General features: G+C 38.7%; 2 protein-coding genes across 4 annotated transcripts in view; one reads left to right on the top strand and one right to left on the bottom strand.

Moving 5' to 3' along the window:
* Positions 1 to 15115, top strand: part of RASGRP1 (RAS guanyl releasing protein 1) — a 74844-nt gene extending 59729 nt beyond the window's left edge. For 2 of the 3 annotated variants that reach the window (XM_012464965.3, XM_064374837.1), the window contains 7 exons: positions 1127 to 1231; positions 2061 to 2170; positions 3167 to 3311; positions 4302 to 4338; positions 5502 to 5654; positions 10050 to 10435; positions 14074 to 15115. In XM_012464965.3, the coding sequence (XP_012320388.1) occupies positions 1127 to 1231; positions 2061 to 2170; positions 3167 to 3311; positions 4302 to 4338; positions 5502 to 5654; positions 10050 to 10435; positions 14074 to 14208 (1071 nt within the window). In that variant the 3' untranslated portion in view covers positions 14209 to 15115. Of the gene's footprint in view, positions 1 to 1126; positions 1232 to 2060; positions 2171 to 3166; positions 3312 to 4301; positions 4339 to 5501; positions 5655 to 7993; positions 8129 to 10049; positions 10436 to 14073 lie in introns of those variants that run through there. The other variant, XR_010342043.1, reaches the window with a different exon arrangement.
* A 3408-nt stretch (positions 15116 to 18523) lies between these two features.
* Positions 18524 to 21767, bottom strand: part of FAM98B (family with sequence similarity 98 member B) — a 29624-nt gene continuing 26380 nt past the window's right edge. The window contains exon 8 of the mRNA XM_021674835.2: positions 18524 to 20464. Coding sequence (XP_021530510.2) covers positions 20072 to 20464 — 393 coding nt within the window. The 3' untranslated portion in view covers positions 18524 to 20071. The remainder of the gene's footprint in view (positions 20465 to 21767) is intronic.

Raw genomic sequence — 21767 nt, 5'->3', positions numbered from 1 at the left:
TGCTTGAAACCGGAAAACGGAAGTTGCAGTGAGCCAGGACCGCGCCACTGCACTCCAGCCTGGCAATAGAGCGAGACTGTCTCAAAAAAAAAAAAAAAAAGAAAGAAAATAACTTGTACAGCTATGCAATGTGTGTTTTAAACTAAGTGTTATTAAAGAGTAAAAGTTAAAAAAATTAAAAGCTAAAAAAAAATTAAAAGCTTTTACAGTAAACTAAGGTAATTTATCACTGAAGAAAAAAATTTAATAAACTTAGTATAGCCTAAGTGTACAGTGTATATAAAGTGTATAGGAATATACAGTAATGTTAGGCTTTCACATCTACTCACCACTCATGACTCGCCAGAGTAATTTTAGTCTTGTAATCTCTATTCATGGTTAAGTGTCCTATACAAGTATACCATCTAAAAAAAATTCTATACCACATTTTTACCTTTTCTATGTTTAGATATGTTAAGGTAAACAAATATCATTATTACAGTTGCCTACAGTATTGAGTATAGTAACGTACTGTACAGGTTTGTGGCCTAGGAGCAGCAGGCTATACCATCTAGCCTAGGTGTATAGCAGGCTACACCACCTAGGTTTGTGTAAGTACACACTGTGGTGCTCACACAATGACAAAATCACCTAATGACACATTTCTCAGAACATAATCCAGTCATTAAGTGATGCATGACTGTATTTAGAAAAGTGCTTGTCCAGGCTTCAGATTATTTTTCTTGTGTCTTCCTGCCTTTTAGCTAGGCTTTTCCTTATTCACATTTCTACTACAGAGTGACTAGAGAATAGAGAGGAAACATAAATGATCCACTTTACTCTTTGTTGACAGCTCTGACAAAAGGTTTAATGGAGAGCGAATTGCAACTCAGGCAGATTGAGAATTTCAAATTATCTGTAGTTGCAGATAATGTATGTGAAGAATACTTTGGAAACCATGAAGCATAATACCTTGTTAGCCAAAATTATTAGTAGAGATTTCAATTGTCTGTGGGTTTTCTGCTCCTTACCACTGAACATAATTGAAAATTGTCCATAAATGTAACTGTCAAGTAGTGGGAAAAGAAAGAGCTGTATATAATGTTGGATTGTAGCCATGAGGATTTCTCTGCATATTTCATTTTAGCCACTAACACCTTCAAAGCCACCAGTAGTAGTGGACTGGGCTTCTGGAGTATCTCCCAAACCTGATCCAAAGACCATTAGCAAACACGTCCAGAGGATGGTGGATGTAAGTAAAGCTGTGTTTCAGCATGCAAAAGCAAGGCACTGCCTGGCTCAGTTTTGTACGTGGGGTAAAGGGAGAGGAGAGCATGATGATGGAAATATAAAGGTAAGAAACTTGAAAGGAAGCACTTACTTCTCTTACTGTGGCTTTAGAACAATTCAAGTTATTTTGACAACACACTTTGGCCTCATATGAAGGCAGTTGTGCCTCTTAAAGACCTAGCAGAAGAGCATGTTTAAAGGTTGTCAATTGATTTAGGAGCAGAGAAGTACTGGGATATATTTGAGTATAGTAAGGGTAATAAGGTAAACCTAAAACTGAAAAAGTTTGTACTGCTTGATTCAGTTGTCTGTGCTAATTGCTGAGGAAGGGGTATATATTCTCATACACCTGCATTTATCCTTATGGGCAACTCCCATGTAACAACAGAAAACTAAGAGCAGAACAGTGAAAGAGTCGGGACAGTGTACTTCCAACTGGGCTGTTTACAAAAGCTTCTCAAAGAAGGGGCAACTGGAGCTGAGTGATGAAAAAAGGGCAAGAGTGAAGGGGGAACATCCCTCTGTGCAGTGAACTAGGAGTAGCCGGTGTGATGGTATAATTGATGTGCTAATGACTGAAAGTACCTGGACACCCTCCAGATGCTGGTACCAGCAAAAGCCTAAGATGTGACTGGCCACATCTTTGCCTCAGCGAAAGCAGGTTTCCCTATTCCTCTCGTTCAGGCTGTTAAATGGCTTTTATCCAAAGGCCCCAGCTCTTTGTCATTTTACTGAAGGCAGAGAAGACCGGTTTCTCTTTAGTAATCACCCAAAACACTCCTTTTTCACAGTCTGTCTTCAAGAACTATGATCATGACCAGGATGGATACATTTCTCAGGAAGAATTTGAAAAGATTGCTGCGAGTTTTCCATTTTCCTTCTGCGTGATGGACAAAGACAGGTGAGGGTTTGTAAACAGGAATATGTGGTTATAAGCCCACTGGTGAGAACAGGTTTATAGGTATGTCACTAGAAGAATTTGAAAACTCAGATGTGTTGCTGCTGTGATCACATAAAGAACTGACCATGAAATATGCATGCTTTTATTCAGGGCTGGGCATGGTGGCTCACGCCTGTAATCCCAACACTTTGGGAGGCTGAGATGGGTGGATCACCTGAGCTCAGGAGTTTGAGACCAGCCTGGTCAACATGATGAAACCGTGTCTCTACTAAAAATACAAAAATTAGCTGGGTATAGTGGTGGGTGCCTACAATCCCAGCTACTTGGGAAGCTGAGGCAAGAGAACTGTTAGAACCCAGGAGGTGGAGGGTTGCAGTGAGCTGAGATCATGCCACTGCACTCCAGCCTGGGCCACAAGAGCGAAACCCTGTCTCAAAAAAAAAAAAAAAATTTGAATTGAATATTCCATAAATCTGCCACTTTAGAAACAGCCAACTCTAAATAAGAAAAAGTTTAAAAGCACCTTGCTTTGTCATTACAGATTCTGGGTAACAACTAATACTTAACAATATTTGCATATTTACTTTTCTCAAGGTTAAATACTATCTTGGTTCTCTATAGGAAACCAATTGTATGGTTAGTGGATTCCAGTTGAGTACTGTTTTAAGTCAGAAACTGTAGCATAAGACATTTCTCTCCCAATACATGTGTACATTTTACATTGTTTATTTTTCAAGTCTTGTAGATAGTGGTCACCTTAGTTAGGAAAACCTAGTTTGGTTGAAGAACTCTGTGGAAATGAGTAACGCTGCCTCACCTACTTACTTTATGCCATCTCGTATCCTTGTTAAGAGTAGGGCTCGTGGAAGTCATCATGAGGTAGCACATACCATATTACCACTGAGGATAAAAAGAAAGGTGCGTTTCTAAGGCTAGAAGCCACCCTTGCCCCATGCCCCTTATACTCACATCCTTGCCTTGGTCATTTGCTGGCAGGGAAGGCCTCATCAGCAGGGACGAGATCACAGCCTACTTCATGCGAGCCAGTTCAATCTACTCCAAGCTGGGCCTGGGCTTTCCTCACAACTTCCAAGAGACCACCTACCTGAAGCCCACTTTTTGTGACAACTGTGCTGGATTTGTAAGCTGTTCTTAGGGTGCTTCAGGGTTGAATTTGGGGAAGGGTATGGGACAGTTTAACTAAGACACAATCCTTATAAACCAATCCCAGCTTAGAGCCCAAACAGACTCCTAGAATAACCTAGGGCTTAAGTGTGTGGTTTTTACCTGCACTCATTGTCTCTCATTTCTTCCTAATTTTTCTTTTCCACGTATGAGGCCTTAGATAAATGGTACAGAAATGCTAAATTAGGGATATACTTTTAAAGTATTATTTTCATGTGCTGTTTCAAGTGTTATAACAAAGACATATGAGATACCTTCTGTCTTTAGGAGATAACCTGGGCTGTGCCCCTCCGTTCCACCCCGACCAACAGTTTCCCCCTAAACCCGGGCTCCTGATGCAAGGCTCTGTATCCTTCTCAGTTTGGAGTCCTGAGGAACCTGTTTGCCCTCTGATTCATCAATTTCTGGAGAATATCTGGGTCATAAAGCTGCTAGTGAGGGCTAGGCGTGGCGGCTCATGCCTGTAATCCCAGCACTTTGGGAGGCTGAGGCGGGCAGATTACTTGAGACCCAGAGTTCGAGACCAGGTTGCCTAATATGGCAAAAACCCATCTCTACTAAAAATACAAAAAACATTAGCCAGGTGTGGTGGCACATGGCTGGTAGTCCTAGCTACTTGGAAGGCTGAGACGGGAGAGCTGCTTGAACCCAGGAGGTGGAGGACGCAGTGAGCCAAGATTGCACCACTGCATTCCAGCCTGGGTGACAGAGCAAGACTATTTAAAAAAAAAAAAAAAAGCTGTATCTTCTGCATCTTGAGAAACGTTGATCAGCATAAACTTTTGTCAGGTTCAGTTAAGGTCAGAAGGGACAAGACATGAGAGATAAATAAAGTTTTCATCCCACCTGAGCTAGAAAGTAGAATGAAGGAAAATAAGGCATGTCACTTTGTGCCTCATATCAGATAATAAATGACATGTGGTGCATTCTGTCTCTTGTTTCGTAGCTCTGGGGAGTGATCAAACAAGGATATCGATGTAAAGGTAAGACTCAACATTGTTGACTGTTTTTTTCTGGTGTATCAGTCCATTCTCACACTGCTATAGAGAACTGCCTGACTGGGTAATTTATAAAGGAGAGAGGTTTAATTGACTCACAGTTCCACAGGGCTAGGGAGGCCTCAAGAAGCTTACAATCATGGCAGAAGGGAAAGCAAACACATCCTTCTTCACATGGTGGCAGGAAGGAGAAGTGCCGAGCAAAAGGGGGAAAAGCCCCCTATGAAGCCATCAGATCTCATGAGCACTCACTCACTGTCATGAGAACAGCATGAGGGTAACAGCCCCCAGGAATCAATGACCTCCTATCTGGTCCCTCCCATGACATGTGGGGATTATAGGCACTACAATTCAAGGTGAGGTTTGGATGGGGACACAGAGTTAAACGCTATCACCTGGTCTTGGAGTCCCTCCTCTAAAACATTTTTTACCCATAGTAGTTGTCCATTTAGTACACAGCTTCTCAGCAGCGTTCAGAGTCTCATCCCCAAAGTGGTTTCCCTAGGACACCCCTCGTGAATGACCACTACACCAAAAACAATGTCTGGTTATGAAGTTAGCCAGTTTCCCTTTATAAAATCCTCTGTCTTCATTTGCCTAGAAACAGGGATGGCTGGTAGGAGATGGTGATCTCGTATAGTCATGAAGGGTAGGTCCCCAATGAAAAGGACAGAATCACTTCTGGAACAGAAGATAAATGATTACTGAAGGCCCTTGTCAGCCTTCCGTTATCAGTAGAGACCTCAGGACATAACTGTCCTTCCTTGTGACTAGGAAGATTCAGGAGTGTAAGAGAGGAGATCTTTCACTGCAAGGAAGAAAACCAGACCTAACAGCCGATCATTTCTGAAGGGTTTCACTAGAGTAGGCAGAATGTGTGGGATACCAGGACACCATGTCTTCCCTCCAAGATATCAGGATGCTCCTTCTGATGCTGAGACTCACTGATAAGGGCTACATCAAGAGTGTGAGCTCTGGGCTTCACCAAGTGAGAAGAATGCTAGGTTCATTAGAAATGTTAAGTGTCTTAGCTCCAGAAGATAGAACAGACATGTGTCACAAGAGAGCACTGCATGAATTTGGTTGTAAGACACACTGGGGAAGAGAGAAAGTGAAAGATTTCTTGACCAAAGATGTCTTATCCACAGACTGCGGGATGAACTGCCACAAACAGTGCAAAGATCTGGTGGTGTTTGAGTGCAAGAAGCGAGCCAAGAACCCAGTAGCTCCCACAGAGAACACCACCTCTGTGGGGCCCATGTCCAACCTTTGCTCACTGGGAGCCAAAGATCTGCTCCATGGTAAGTAGGCACTGGGAACATTCATCTTGGAAAGTGAAGTAGGAAGAGAAAAGTTTTAGAGGAGGAAAGATGACTTCACGACTCTATGTTTGAGTTTCAATTTAACCTGAACAGCTAGGTCAGGGCTGAACCCTCCCACAGCTTTGGATTTTAGCTCCATGTCTATGTCTCAGACTTAAGAAGGTGTGAGAATAGCAGAGTCCAGTTAGGCATAAAAACCAGCAGGTACTTATTGAGCACTTACACCAAGCACAGATGCTGACTTCAGGCCAAGATAGTGCCTGAAGTTAACACTGAAGTATCCCCACCCCATCCCCAGCTCCAAACCCAAAACAGTGATAGGGAGAATATGTATGTACACGAGTATGTATGTGTGTGTATATAATGTAAATTAACATATAATATGTAAATAATATTAAAAGGCATAGTGCATTCAAAAACAAAGACAAAAATCTCACAGGTCAGATACGTACTACAAGAAACACACTGCAAAGAGTAGAAAAAGCTACTGGTCTGCTTGGCTGCATGTGTAGGAAGCAGGTAGAGGCAGCTGTGAATTAGATTTCTGAATAGTAACAGAGACCACTGTGGTCTATGCAGGAAAGGTGACCAGAACCAGACTTACTGCTTAAAATTGAGAAGGAAGGCTTAAAAAAATAAAAATAAAAATAAAAAAAACTATGACTATCACTTAGCAGCAAGAAGCAGACTTAGCCACAGGCAGTCTTCTACTAGCTGAGTGACTGTGATATCCCCAATTTTTCTCCAGGAGAGGAGCCCCAAGCCATTAATTTAAGACCAGGTCCTTGTCTGGGGGACTTTGAGGGGCCAGGTGGGAGGTATTTGTCAAAATTCTAGAAACAGAGGGCTAAATGTAGAAAGGAAGAGGGAGAGCAAAACTCCTACCCAAGGGGAGCTTGCAGATTAAAATTCCAAATCACACAAAGAAAATCCTAGGACTAAGCCAAAACATCCAACATTCAAAAAATCAACTAGCAAATTCACTTATATTAAAATGCAAACAGCAGTACAAAAGGAAATGATTTTAAACTAAATATGTTTGGGATGCCCCAGGTCTAAAGAGCAAAGAAGCAGAATAGACTACTTCTGTCTTCACGGAGTAGTTCTAGGTCGGGGGAAAGATAATATACAACTATAGAGCAGTTTAGAAACAATGCAAGAATACATGCTAAGAGCCAAACAGGTTGCAGAGACACCAAATGACAGGAGGACATAGCAGAGAGATCACTCTGCTGGGGCTGTTGGGATGTTATAGAGAAGGTGGAATTTCAGCTTGAAGGAAGGGTAGAATTCAGTTAAGGGAGGAGGCGGAGCACATTCCAGATAGGGTGTACGGTCGGAGCAAAAGGCAAAGGGCAGAACAGCTTTCGTACTGTTGAGATAGTGGGGGAAAGGAGGTGTTACAGCAGAAATGAAGGTTTAGGTAAGAGACAAAATAGAAAAACAAGACACTCCAGAGAGTCTTAAATGACAGGTGTCTGTCTATATGATAAAATGAGCTATTTAAAAAAGAGTGACATGAAGGGTTTGTTGGGGAGGGTTGGCGGCACAAGGCTTCGTAGTGCTATACTAGGCCCTGCTCTCTGGGCCAGCTGGTTAGCCAGCATGTCAAAACACTGATCACCTTGACTAACTAAAGAACACATAGGTCTTGGGCAAAAATCCAATGCTTATTAGCTTAGTGCCAGTTTTATATAAGAAGCCATGTGACTTCTAATTGGAACACAAAAGGGAAGTAATAAATGAGTTTATTTATATAAAGCAATTAAAATCAGGCCTAACACATGTACCGTATGTTAATGTCATTACTCTTGAAATAAGCTCCCTAAGTAGTAAGGCCTCTATAGTTAACAACAGATGCCTAGAGAAAACTTTAACTCCATATAGTACATATTCTGCATTTAAAGCACTTCTAATGTTCATGGGTAAATATCAATATGCATTTATTGATCAATTAGATCAAAGCTTAAGTGCTTACTTCCATGTAAGAAATGCATATTCCAGTTTATCACATCAGCCAAGTACAAATTTTCTGCTGTGTTCCTAAATCCTTCCCCATACTATCTATCTAAACACAGGCTGACTTGAAACTTTTTGGAATGTTTTGTACTTAGGGGGAAAAATCCTCTTACAGTCTTTTCTAATAAAGAAGATGCTAATCAACTAAGGATTTGATGTTCAACTTTTAATAACTTTTAATAGAAATCAGAAGCACCACTGTGAAAAACAGGCCTGTACCCTATATTTCATCATGAACTCTGTATTTTCAGAGTTACACATAACCTTAGGGCACTACAATTCTGTCACATAAAATGCAGATTTTCAAGTGGAAAAGGTAGCAGAGAGCAGCCTGAATCTCAAGCCTTAAAAGGGAATCCCTGAAGGGTCTGCTGTTAAGAGACTTCTCCTCTCCAGGCCATCTCTCCTCTTTCTCCAGCCCCTGCCCCACACTGGTAAGACAAGCACTTTTCAGGAAGTAGACCAGTAAGTAGGATAAACACACATGTATCATGGGCAACAAAATGAAAATTACTATATTACTATAAAGTTGCTAAAAGTCAAGGTCTATTTGACTTTTACCTTTTAGAAAATTATTATATTAAGTTGCTAGAAGTCAAGGTCTACTTCTGCCTAGGCAGAAATGATGATTGGGTATCATCCATTCTTGTTGTTTCTATCTCATTATTATTTGGGATGGTATCTGCTTATCAAATCAAAATTTGCAGTGATTTAGCCCATTACTGTCTTTCTCAATTTCATCAACTTTCACTTTCTTGAAACTTAAACCTCTCCTGATTTCTATACCACTGTGGTCTCTTGGACTCTTCCTGCAATGTTAAGGGCTTTCTGTTGCTGTTTGTTCTTATTTGCTTTCTGCCTTTTGCTCCCCAAAGTGTACAGTGCCCACATTTCTTATCTACTTTCTGCCTTTTGCTCTATTTTGTTATTTGCTTTCTGCCTTTTGCTCCCCAAATGGTGTAGCGCCCATGCTCCCTGTATGTCTAGAAATTCAACCTAAATCATAGAAGGGATTATATTCATAATTTGGCAATTTAGGTTGGTAAAAAGAATATATAACTGTATTACAGAAAAGTTGGAAAATGGAGATATAAAAAATCACCCGTAATACTCCTCCAAAAAAGACAGTGTAATTATTTTAGGGTGACCATAACAATTTAAATATTTGAGCATTTAAATAACTATGTAATTACAATTTTGAGCTTTCTTGGATAAATATTAAATGTTAATTTAAATTATGTTCTCTTCGGCAAGAATTAAACTAGGATCTTTGTAAAATTTCTAGTTTTACAACTGGTCGATTCTGGTCAAATACTAATTAGAAAACTTTTTGTTTTCTACCCACAAATCTGTATTAGTGATTTTAGTTCTACAGCAACAACAAGAGAAAGGTGAGTGTATTGTGGCTCACCATAGAAAACACCTACTTCCTAATATAAATGAGGAGAATCTTTTCTGACACATCAGGAAATGTGCTGATCTTTTATGCATATTAGAACAGTGAAAGCGATAGTAGCAGCAAATGCATGGCTGAATATAATATAGAGCAATATAATCTATAAAAGATGGCTTTACCATCTTGACTATACTAATCTAGTGTCTTCAAAATCAGACTATCCAATGTTTTAAACACTGCTGAGTCTTTCCAAAAAGTAAACTTAGATGACTTGCTGTTTACCTTACAGCCTCTCTGTCACCCATCTTAAATACATCTGCTCTTACTCTACTTTTCCAGGAAGTTACGCCTTATGGTTAAAATTATTGGCTGTGTCGAGGGTAGTGGGTGGGTCTTAGATGAAGAAGAAAACCAGAATAACTTACCTATTTCCTATCAGTATCAAACAAGGGCAATTCATTTTAATGCACATTTCTTTCTAATGGTTAAGCTGTGCCCACTGTACAAATGGGTCCCCAGAGAGTTCTTACCATTTGCTAGAAGGTGTCTGTATCAGGACTGGGACATGAATGCTGAGAGCTCCCAAATTTCAGGGTCCAAAAAAGCATTTATGGAGCATTTCTGTCTATATATTATTCTTGTTCTCTTTAATTTATGAAACTATGGCACTGAGGCAGGGGCTTCAACTTACCTCCAAAAACAGAAACCCTCTAGGCAACCTTTGTGCAAACAGAAGATGCTCTTTCTCAGGGTGGATGTAGCTTGACAGCAGGGGCCATGTCTTGGCCAGCAAAGCCCCCGATTTCAGCCCTCATTTACCACCTAAACTGAGTGCCTGAAAATGGGTCCTCTTTGAACATATGGAACTCCTGTAACAATAAGAAAGGTCTCATTGAAACTAATGGGTCAGTCTTGAGTCTCTGCTTTCCTGAGCCAGAATGTCCTGTATTTTCCTACAGCACCTGAAGAAGGACCCTTTACATTCCCTAATGGGGAGGCTGTGGAACACGGCGAGGAGAGTAAGGATCGGACCATCATGCTGATGGGAGTGTCCTCACAGAAGATTTCTCTTCGGCTGAAGAGGACTGTTGCCCACAAGGCCACCCAGACCGAATCACAGCCTTGGATTGGCAGTGAGGGCTCTTCAGGTCCCTTTGTGCTGTCTTCCCCAAGGAAGACAGGCCAGGATACACTCTATGTGCTTCCCAGTCCCACCTCTCCATGTCCTAGCCCAGTCTTGGTCAGAAAGCGGGCTTTTGTCAAGTGGGAGAATAAAGACTCCCTCATAAAATCAAAGGAGGAGCTCCGTCACCTCAGACTGCCTACCTACCAAGAGCTGGAACAGGTACCTTCCTTTTCATTTTCCTTTTTTTCAGACTATCTATCTTAGAGAAGTGGAGCCAAACCAGGAAAGAGCATGTGAACTCAAGATTCTGAAGATTCTGATCAGGCTGACTCCAAGCAGTCTTTAAAAAAAAAAAAAAGGAGGAGTGGGGGAGAAACGGAGGGAGGGAAGGAAGAAAGGATGGATTGATTCCAGCTTCCTCACAACCCAGGGGGGGCCTTGGTTCATATTACACAAGTAGCACAGGCTTTACAGGGCTCCCTATCACCACACAGGTGGCATTTCAGAGTGCTGGTGCCAGTGCCCAAAGCACTGTTTACTAGGCTTACGGAGAAAAACCACAGTATCTACTGGTCAGCTTTACTGTTCTACCACTCCTTTTCTAGATGGAACTAAAATGAACGTGCCTAAATCCTCCTTCCCTAGAAGTCTCTTTAACATGTTCATCAGGGTTATGGTTTGGGATCATGGTTACCTAAGCATCTTCCTAAGAGAAGTTAGTGATTTTAGTTCTACGGCAACAAGAGAAAGGTGAGTGTATTGTGGCTCACCATAGAAAACACCTACTTCCTAATATAAATGAGGAGAATCTTTTCTGACACATCAGGAAATGTGCTGATCTTTTATACATATTAGAACGGTGAAAGCGATAGTAGCAGCAAATGCATGGCTGAATATAATATAGAGCAATATAATCTATAAAATGTTTACAATTATGACAAGAGGAGCTGCTTTTTAATGTTAGGTTCACAATATCCTAATTATCAGGTACCTAATAGAGACAATGGAAAAGACAAAGTTTACCAAAAAAGGAGAACAAGAGTTTGGAAACATGATGACAAGCTTTGAGAGAAGGGAACAATGACATTAAAAACAGGAAAAAGTAGGGCTGGAAGTAGTGGCTCACGCCTGTAATCCCAGCACTTTGGAAGGCAGAGGTGGGCAGATCACTTGAGGTTAGGAGTTCGAGACCAACCTGGCCTCGACATGATGAAACCCTGTCTCTACTAAAAATACAAAAATTAGCCAGGCATGATGGAAGGTGCCTGTAATCCCAGCTACTCGGGAGGCTGAGGCAGGAGAATCACTTGAACCCAGGAGGCGGAGGTTGCAGTGAGCCAATATGGAGCCACAGCACTCCAGCCTGGGCAAGAGTGAGACCCCATCTTAAAAAAAAAAGAAAAAAAAGCAAAGTAGGAAATGAGAACAGTAGAAGAAAGAAGAGCCAACAGGCAACTGTCGAGACACTCAATTCTGTAGGTTCAATCACTGATATACTCCTTTTTGTTTAGACTAGAGGACACAACTCATAGGGCTGTCTCAAGAGGTTACCTTTAATTGGTAATAACCTGTAAATGGTAAGAAACTCTGTCCTATGACAGTAGTTTCCTTTTTTTTTTTTTTTTTTTTAAGACAGAGTTTCACTCTTGTTGCCCAGGCTGGAGTGCAATGGCACAATCTTGGCTCACCACAACCTCTGCCTCCCAGGTTCAAGTAATTCTCCTCCTTCAGCCTCTCGAATAGCTGGAATTACAGGCATGTACCATCATGCCTGGCTAAATTTGCATTTTTAGTAGAGACGGGGTTTCTCCATATTGGTCAGGCTGGTCTCAAACTCCTGACCTCAGGTTATCTGCCCACCTCAGCCTCCCAAAGTGCTGGGATTAAAGGCGTGAGCCACCATCCGAGCCCTACTATCCTATGACAGTAGTTTCTTACCAATTATAGGTAACTACGCCATTTTAAAGACAGGGAAGCAAGGATACATTAATATCAATCAACATTATCATTCAGTTTATTAGAGGAGGAGGAATGCCTTTCTGGCTTTCCCCAAAAACATCAAGGTTTGTATTCTGTTTCTGGAAGCCTGTCAGTGCAAACACAAAACCAGTATCCAGCTAATAGAATTCCTTATATAATTCTACATTCTGCAGAGTGAAAAACTGTCCATGAGGGTTTCAGGATTCCCTGCATTGTCCTCAATGCTGTACCTTCCCTGTCAGACCCCAGAAATTGGATTAAAGAAACATTTGAAAAAACAAATTAGATAATGTATGTGAAACTCTTGATTTGGTGCTTGGTACAAAGAACATAATATTAAGACAAACTTATGGAAAAAGAACAGATTTTCTGGATGAATGGTACTCTGCCTGCTCAGAGTTATTGTTAAGATGTGTTACAAAAATCAAGTCAATCAGAAGGTAGCAAAACGTAGGTTACACAAACCCCTTCCTCTTTAGGGATAGAAACTGCCAAATGCAACCTTTAAAAACCAAGAAAGAAACCTCAAAAAATGAACTCAATAGAAAGAACTTTGGTCTTGGAGGCAAAGATTTGTGTTTTCAGTCCCAAATGTTTCTTACACCAGCTGTTAAACTCTACGGTCTGTTTGGTCCTTGTGAAATACAAGGCTGGGATTCCATGTTCTGTAAGGTTTGCTTCAATGACATTTTACATGCCAATGAAAAGGAACAATGTGGTTGGCAACAATGCTTTGAAAGGTGGCTTGTAGAAAGTTTAGAATTCCTACTCAGCAATATCAGAGCCAGTAAACGCTTTTTGCCCACTGCCTGTCTTTACTTTTTAGGCTTGTCATATAGACCTAAGCTCCACAATTCACTGTGTGCATTTTAGAGGAACAATAATGTGTCCCACTTTCCCACTAAGTATAATCCTTACAATGACTAGTCTGTGTAATTCAACAGTCCTATCCATAACAACTAGTCAAATTAAATCAGTATTTACAATAATACATAATGTATATTAATAAGTATTAATGTTACATATTAAGTATAATGCACCTCTGAACCAACACAGGACAAAAGAATAAGCAAATAAAAGCTTTTAGGTTTACATAAACCAGAGTTCAGCTCTGCAGTTTTATACTATATGGCAACATTTTCTTCTATAAGATTGAGGTATACCCCTATTTTCAGGGTGTTTTTGAAGGTTAAGATATTCCATTATATAACACAGCACAGGCACATAGCAAGTGCTCAGTATTGTATGGCAGCTAATACAGCTATCTAGATAATTCAGATTGAGAAACAACCCAGTGTATCCCAAATTACACAGACATTGTCTGTATATAGTATTCTTGGAGTAATCAGTACAGGATAAGATAATATAAGAACACTGGACTCAAAATTAGAAGACTGGAAATCAGCTTTGGCTTTATGATGACATCACTACAAATTAGATCACTAAATCTCAATTTAGGGATGGGGTAAAATTCTTAGCTTAAATTAACTATGATACCTCACATTAAAGAATTCTCAGTTATGCTTTCATGGCTCAGACCTGACCAGAGACTCTGTTTATGCCAAGTTGAGATCTCCTGAGAGAAAACACCCAAAGGTTTTGTCATTATCCACTGATTGCTCTGAAATGGTTTATTCTGCCCACTAACCACTCACAAACTTTGATAAGATAACAAAGACTAACTGCTGCTTACAAATGCTCATTTGATATTTAACTTGCTATTTTCTATTCAGGGCAAAATAACTATCTTGAAAATAGTTTTTAATTCTCAGCCACAGTGAATAGGAGATGCCAATCAAAAGTAGCACTCTCCATTTGTAATTGATTTGCTATTCATTGCTGCTTTATTAACATACCTCATTCTCCTTTCCCTTTAGGAAATAAATAATCTGAAAGCAGATAATGATGCCCTAAAGATCCAACTGAAATATGCACAGAAGAAAATAGAATCCCTCCAGCTTCAAAAAAGCAATCATGTCTTAGCTCAAATGGAGCAGGGTGACTGTTCTTAGCCCAGAAACTCAAGGAGCACAATCTGTAGAGGAGTATATAGTGGAGATCTCATTTCCAAAACTGACTGTAACACACAGACCTGAGGAACTTCAGACTGACCAGCTTTAAAACAGTACTTTAAAAGGAAAAGCCTCTGTTTATTTACCTAAAAGAATCCTAATGTGCAGCATTGTTTTCTCCTTCAGTCAGTTGACTCAAAGGGGAAAAACTAAAGAATGCAAAACTTTTGCTATTCATACTGCTGACGTTTACCAAAAGTATGTGATCTAAAACATGACTATCGTTTCCTGACAAGGGGGTGTCTCAGTGGCCTGCCTGGCTGATTCTTCCTTAAAACGAAAATCTCTGGAAAATGTACTTGCTTCCTATGCTCTGTTTTCTGTCAACAGACTTACTTTGTTTCAGCCAAAGCTTGCTTATAATAGAAAACTACCCATATCCCAAGAGTAGATATCCTCTATATCCCAGCATACTTTGTAAACCTGGCCCCTTCTTCACTACCTCAGATCTAATCAATTAGCCTATGTACCCTCCTTCCTCACTACACTCATACACATGAGCATATCTACCTAGAAGCAGATTTCTACCGATACAGCCACAACGTTTTAGAGGCCTATTAAACAAGACATTATCCAACTGCAGGTCAACTTATAGTTGTAGCCTTACAACTTACAGTCGTCATAAAATAAGTAGTCAAATTAGGTACCTGAAAACATAGCTATTACCATCTCATATTACTGGTTAATTAAAATAAACATAATGCAAACATGTTTTTCCTTATATATTATACAGTGGATAGAATTAGGAATTGATGGCTTTAAAAGAAAAAAAGTCTATGAAGAGTCTAACTCTTCATGTTCCATCTTCTGAAGTAAACTATTTTGAAAGTCCTCTTTTTGAACTGAATTTGTGCTTAACTGTCTTCACTATTACTACTGTTTAGAAATAAGCTAATTGGATCAGTGGCTTAAATAATAGCTGACTGTGTGTACATATGTATATAATATGTATATACAATATCAGGCATGTATGTGGCTTGGAATTTTGTTTCCGCCATAAAATGTGGAAGTGAATTAAACAAGTTTTAGTTGTTTATACAAAGTCACAAATATAAAGTTCAGTTTGTCTCAAGATTAGACTGCTCACAAGGTAAAACTGTATTGTTTGGCAAAATCACAATCCTGTGAGTTTTCTATTATGAAGGTTAATAATAAATGGGCTCATTTAGTTGCTTGGGCAACTATTCACAAATTCCTTTGTCAGCCTCTTTTTAGTTCTCTTAAAAAAAAAAATCATATGATCATTTTCCTTTTTCAGGGTACTTGGCTTCCATGCCTGAAAAGTCTGGTACCAGACTGACTTGAAATTCATAAACAAGTTGTCCAGCTGCCAAGAATATAATGTTAACAATTAAAAGTTCCAAACCTAAAGCCAAGAGCACCAAGTCTTCATAGGAATACAAAGCATTGCTTACCTGGAGGATTCAGATCATTTAAAATTCTCTTTGATGAAAGACCAGTTCCCATTTGCGTTCCTCCTTGCACTGAGTTTTAGTGACATAGAACTAGGTTGTAGTTAGTGTTTCATTACATTATAAAGAAACATTTTACACACATATTTACCCTTTTCTAAATCTAAATTCAGAAATGCCCAAAGCAGGCCTGCTTAGGCCCACAAACTGGCATGTAAACTTACAGTAACACTTTGTTACTTGCTTTTTATAGGACAAACATGAGTTAGGACAAACTCTAAAATTCATATTCTTCACTATTATTCTTTTCCTTTGATACAGACCAAAGATGGAATATTTCAATTTTTTAAAACAGTCACAGAACATTTTTTTTTTCATTCTTCCTGCTTTCCATCCAAAATAAAGATCCCCACTGAGTTTTTACATAAATAACCTATAATCTATAGGGATTCAAAAGGTTACAGTCCCTTCAAATTAGCAATGGCTAAACAGTATCAAGTACTGCAGAATTTACCACTGAAATGGACAAGAGGAAACAGTTTCATCACAGGTTTTTACAGTCCAGCAAGGGCCAAAGAGGTACAGTATACAAGTTAACAATATTTGTGTTGAGCAACAAGGGGCTAGTGGGATCTACAGAAATAATCTGAAAAAAAGGTTTTGGTTTCTCAAGCCTAGTACAAATTTTTGCTTCTCACACTGACTTTAGTTTGGCCAGGTATTTATCTGCCAAAACAAGGACAAATCTTGTTTTATTAACAGCAGGGTCACTTCTCATTTTCTTTGCTGACTCACCTTTTACTGACCAGTTGTGAATTTCTGTCTAAAAATGTATAATACAGAACTGCAAGAAAAAAACAAATGTACATATTGTAAAGTTTTTTGATACCTAATGTAAGTTTTCTTTGTGTAATATTTATATGATAAAAGACATTAGGATCCCTACAACATAAATGGCTTGTGCTTCTTCTATTTCGTGACTATGTAAACACTTTACCTGAATTTTTACTATAATCCACAGCTAAGACCATTCCCCTATTCTGTTAATCAAATTGAGTTTTCCTGGAAGGAAAGGCAAAGTAGCTATTCAGTTTAAATTTTTCTAAATCTTTTTACAACCACGAAGAAGTAAAAGTATAGGAATATTCAACCTCTTTCCATCTCATTCATAACTTACAGTGGTCACTAAATATTAAGTCTGTAAATACTTAACATTAAAGGAGACAGAATTGAGGCTGTCATTTCTCTGTGGCTTTTAATTCCACTGTTCCATCTAAGCAAACTAGCAAGTAAAGAAGAGAAACTTTGAAGCTATGGATAAAATTGGTAACGATAGTTCAATCCAGGTAACAGACCCCCCAGAGGAATTTATTTGTGGTCATGATTATTTAGAGTGATCAGAGATAGCCACAATTTTCCCTTAATCCCCAGCTAAATTTTTGTTTAACCAAACCAATGAAGTGAGAGGAAAAAATTCAGTCACTCAGATTCCCCTGTGGAATGCATTCTAGAACATTTAGATGTTAGTGTATTTATCATTTGGACAGTTCATAATACTTCATACAAAGTAATGAAGTCATATGGACAACCTGGTCCTGAAGGAGAGATTAAACTGCCTGCTCACCTCCCCCAATTTTCATCCCCCAATTTCTCTAAAAACCTGTGCTCCTTCCAAGCTATAGATAGTATCACTGCTCAGGACATTTTTCTGGTCACAAACTTTTTTTTAGGTTGTCGTGCCTCCTTTTGTCACAAATACAGGTAATAAGATGTTTTTTATTTAAAATGTTTTCCCTTTTCTGTTTAATGAGGCAAAGTTTCCCTGATCTGCAAAACGAAAGTAAGTTAGTTCAAAGAAAACCCTTGTTTCCCTTTTGATGCGTGCTTATGAGAAATAGTGTGGTGATTATGTATAGACAGAATACATGCTCTTTATACGGTCCAGAGGAAAGGTCAGTGACAACTTTAATCCAGAAACTCCCAGTAAGATCATGTCTATATGTGCTAGTAGGTACTAGGCTGGACAAAGAAGAAAAAAGGGAAGGACAATGATGTAGTAAAAAATGAAACTGAGAACCAGGCAAAAAAAGAGAATGAAAAGGAGATATCAAAAAAGCGCTAGATTCTAGGAAGCAGAAGAGTGCCATTCATCATACTCCATGTTGTATTGCACTCAATTTATAAAACATTGTCACACTATGGCCTTTCACATTAGGCCCCAAATCCCCTTCCTGCTATTCTAGATACTGCTCAGCAAACTGTTCTACAAAAGAAATTTTTACTGAACAAATATTATCATGAAAATCCCACCTTACAGGAAAAAGTAAAATATTAGATTCTACATGATTCAGCTTTTCATTCAATTAAGGTTTACAGGAATGTGTACCTAGGAGTGGTTTCAGCTCCAACATGTTTCCAGGAGCAAGTGCTAAATTTTGATAAGAAATAAGTGACTGTAGTGAATAGCTCAAGCAGCACTCCTATAAAGGTACAAAGAAATCTTATTGAAAACCTTATGAAACTGATAAACTATTGTTTCTTACATAGTTACCATAAACCTTTAGTGGCAAAAAAGTTGAAGTAGTTGTAAATCCCCTTTATCAGAAACTAATGCTAGGAAAAAAATAAAATAAAAGGCAGAAATGTAAAGGTTTTAAATGCAGATTTTTAAATGAATAACTCCAGAAATATTTTACTCAAATAGTTTTTTGCTTATATAGTTTTTTAAAAATTATTTTTCAGAGTTCATAGCTACTGATAAAGGTATTTTCTTAATTATGGGAAACCTTTTAGTTATCACAAATGAAATTAAGTCTTTTCGTTAAACATAAACACACAAAAAATAAATTTACAAATAACTAAAAAACTTTATATTTTCCTACCTTGAACACATTTCTTCAAAGGGTTAGCTTGAAAAATACATGTCTAAGATTACAGAATATTCAATATTTACTTTTAAGGTTTTAACATTATTTTAGATTTTACCACAGAGATTACCAAAACAACAACAACAACAGAAAGCCTGCTAAACATCTAATACCACTTGTCCACTGGTAACAATTCAGCTTTCTATCAGTTGAGTTGGTTAGATCACAGAAAGTTGTTATGCAGAGGTATTGACCAGAAGCCTACAATGAGATACATATTTTACACTGAGATGGAAAAATTTTATGTGACCAGCTCTTTTTCTTTAACTCTCTACACTAAGAGGAAAATGCATTACTTGGCCTACATCTTAAAGTATTCAAAATTGGCCCTCTGTAAGTTTTTAACAAATTGCATTTGTACTTAGGTCTTTATGAAACAACGTGAGATGATGGCAAGTGTCTCATTCCTCATCTGACAAATGAGGACAAATCGCTCCTTAAGAACTAAGGTCATTTCAACCCACAGCACCCTAACCTAGTGCCATGATTCAAATTCACAACTCTTGATAGCTAAGACTTTGCTCCAACTAGCAAACCACATATAGCCATTCCCTAACTTTGTGTTTCCCAAATCTAGCTGTGAATCAGAATTACCAACAGATGCCTTAGCCCTACCCTTGATCTACTGAAGCTGGAAATTACTGCCTTAATCCTGTGTGATACAGGTCAGCCTGCCTTTTAATATTTGGATGTCTAAAGTGAGAATATAAATCATGAAGAGACCAGTTTATAGGACTATTTCTCACACCATCATGTAAAGTTGGTAGGTGTCTTTGCTCTGTTAAAGTATTTCTGACCTCAATCTTTAACTTTGCTTTGTCAAACAAGATCATGAAGATTTCAAATCCAATTAGACAATAAATATGTACAGTAAAAAGTAAACTTGGGCTTCAATTAATGAAACTTTAACAGAAACATGGCTAGAGAGGAATCTCCTAAGAGAAAAAAATGATTCACAACAACTGCCTACTAAACACAACTATAAGTGCCTTTCCCTATTTTGTAAAATCGAACGAAAAAACCCACAAAACACATGCACAGCAATACAGGTGAGGCAAGGGTCTATATTCCTTTCCATTACAGGTGAGGTCATTTAAGTCTCAAACCTGAACAAAATACAGGTAACAATCTAAATTCAATCATGACAATAAAATACTTTCCATTTTCCAAGTTTGATGGTAATAAATATTTACAGTTTAAAAAATACTTTTTGTTATTTTTTTGTTTTTTAAAAAGACACAACATGCTCAAGGGTACACAGAATACAGAAAAAATCATCACTTCATTTGAGAGATCAACTGGTAGTAAAAAACAGTTCTTACATATTAACCAATTCAAGAATGGTATCACCAGGAAGTCTAACATGGTGTTTACCTCAAAGATGATATTCAAGTATGTTATTTAGAACACTATGTCTAACGTATCTATAAAGAAGCAAGCACTGCTATCTAGTTTTTATAGTTTTTAGTATCTTCTATATCCACCTCCACCACCGCCACCACCACCACCTCCATATGGATCTCCATAGCCTCTTCCACCATAGCCCCCTCTTCCACCATAGCCCCCTCTTCCACCATAATCTCCCCTGCCTTGGAAACCTCCTCTACCACCTCCTCCTCCACCTCCGCCCCCCCATCCTCCTCCCCCTCCTCCACCCCCTCCCCAACCTCCTCCACCCCCCCAGCCACCTCTTCCTCCCCCACCACCACCACCTCTACCACCACCTCCACCACCACCACCCCAACCACCCCTCCCACCGCCGCCTTCTTGTCTCTTTTGCCAAGGGGGCATTTCTGGGGGTGGTGGTTCAATTTCATTTGGCCGGCCTCCCCTGTCAGGCACTCTTCCCATCAGCACCTATGTGAAGAAACATTTTCTTTTAGTTTCTAATATTTTAAAAGTTAAAGTTTACATAAAAGTTTCAAGTGATATTATCGTTTCTAGTAAATAGAAGCCAATATTTAAGGACATGAAAGTGTCAGACATGACAGTGCAAATTAATATTAAAAATATTAAGTGTAGAAGGATAAGGAGAAGTTTGTTAAAGGATACAAAACCACGGCTAGATAGGAGGAATAAATGCTAGTGTTCTTTACCATTATATGATGACTGTAGTTAATATTTAGCTTCAAATAGCTAGAAGGAGGATATTGAACATTCCCAACACAAAGAGATGACAAATGTTTGAGATGAGGGAAAGGCCAATTACCTTGCCTGATAACTATACATTGTATGTATCAAAACATCACTATGTACCTCATACATATGTACAATTATTGTGTTTCAACTAAAAAAATAATTTTACAGGGCCGGGCGCGGTGGCTCACGCCTGTAATCCCAGCACTTTGGGAGGCCGAGGTGGGTGGATCACGAGGTCAAGAGATCGAGACCATCCCGGTCAACATGGTGAAACCCCATCTCTACTAAAAATACAAAAAATTAGCTGGGCATGGTGGCACGTGCCTGTAATCCCAGCTACTCAGGAGGTTGAGGCAGGAGAATTGCCTGAACCCAGGAGGCAGAGGTTGCAGTGAGCCGAGATCGCGTCATTGCACTCCAGCCTGGGTAACAAGAGAGAAACTCCGTCTCAAAAAAAGAGAAAAATAATAATAATAATAATAATTTTACTTCCTATTTACCAAGTCTGAAGAAAAAAATGAATTTTTAAAAAAGAAAACATGAAAAAATATGAAAGATGTTATATATGACAAATTCCTTAGAATGTTATATTATTTTTAAATAATCTGAGACAGTACTACTGAAACTTAAACCTTAATTTTTTCTCACTTAAATCTGTTTAGCAAATTCTGTAACAAACGTAGTACCCACTTCACTAAGAAATTTTTTTTAGGAAAACATTTTTTATGTATATAACGACATACCTTACATTCATTAACTTAATATCCATTTATACAATAACAACACTGGACTTTCCATTGCCAATGATTTGGTAATTGATTATCCAATAAAAGATTATATTCCTAAGCACATTTCATTTCAAAAACGTATGAAGTATATATGATAACATGGGGCTTTAATGAGGTCAGAGATTGATATAAAAACTGTAATTCCACGTGTCACTACAAAGAGAGAGAAGGATTCTCAATGAACTACTTCTTTTAAAAAACTTAAGCTCACATACTTTCAGTGATGATACTAC

The sequence above is a fragment of the Aotus nancymaae genome, unplaced genomic scaffold, assembly GCF_030222135.1.
Source record: "Aotus nancymaae isolate 86718 unplaced genomic scaffold, 86718_ANA_hifiasm-v0.15.2.pri h1tg000011l, whole genome shotgun sequence".
Taxonomy (NCBI): Eukaryota; Metazoa; Chordata; class Mammalia; order Primates; family Aotidae; genus Aotus; species Aotus nancymaae.
This window is presented reverse-complemented; position numbering and strand designations above follow the sequence as displayed.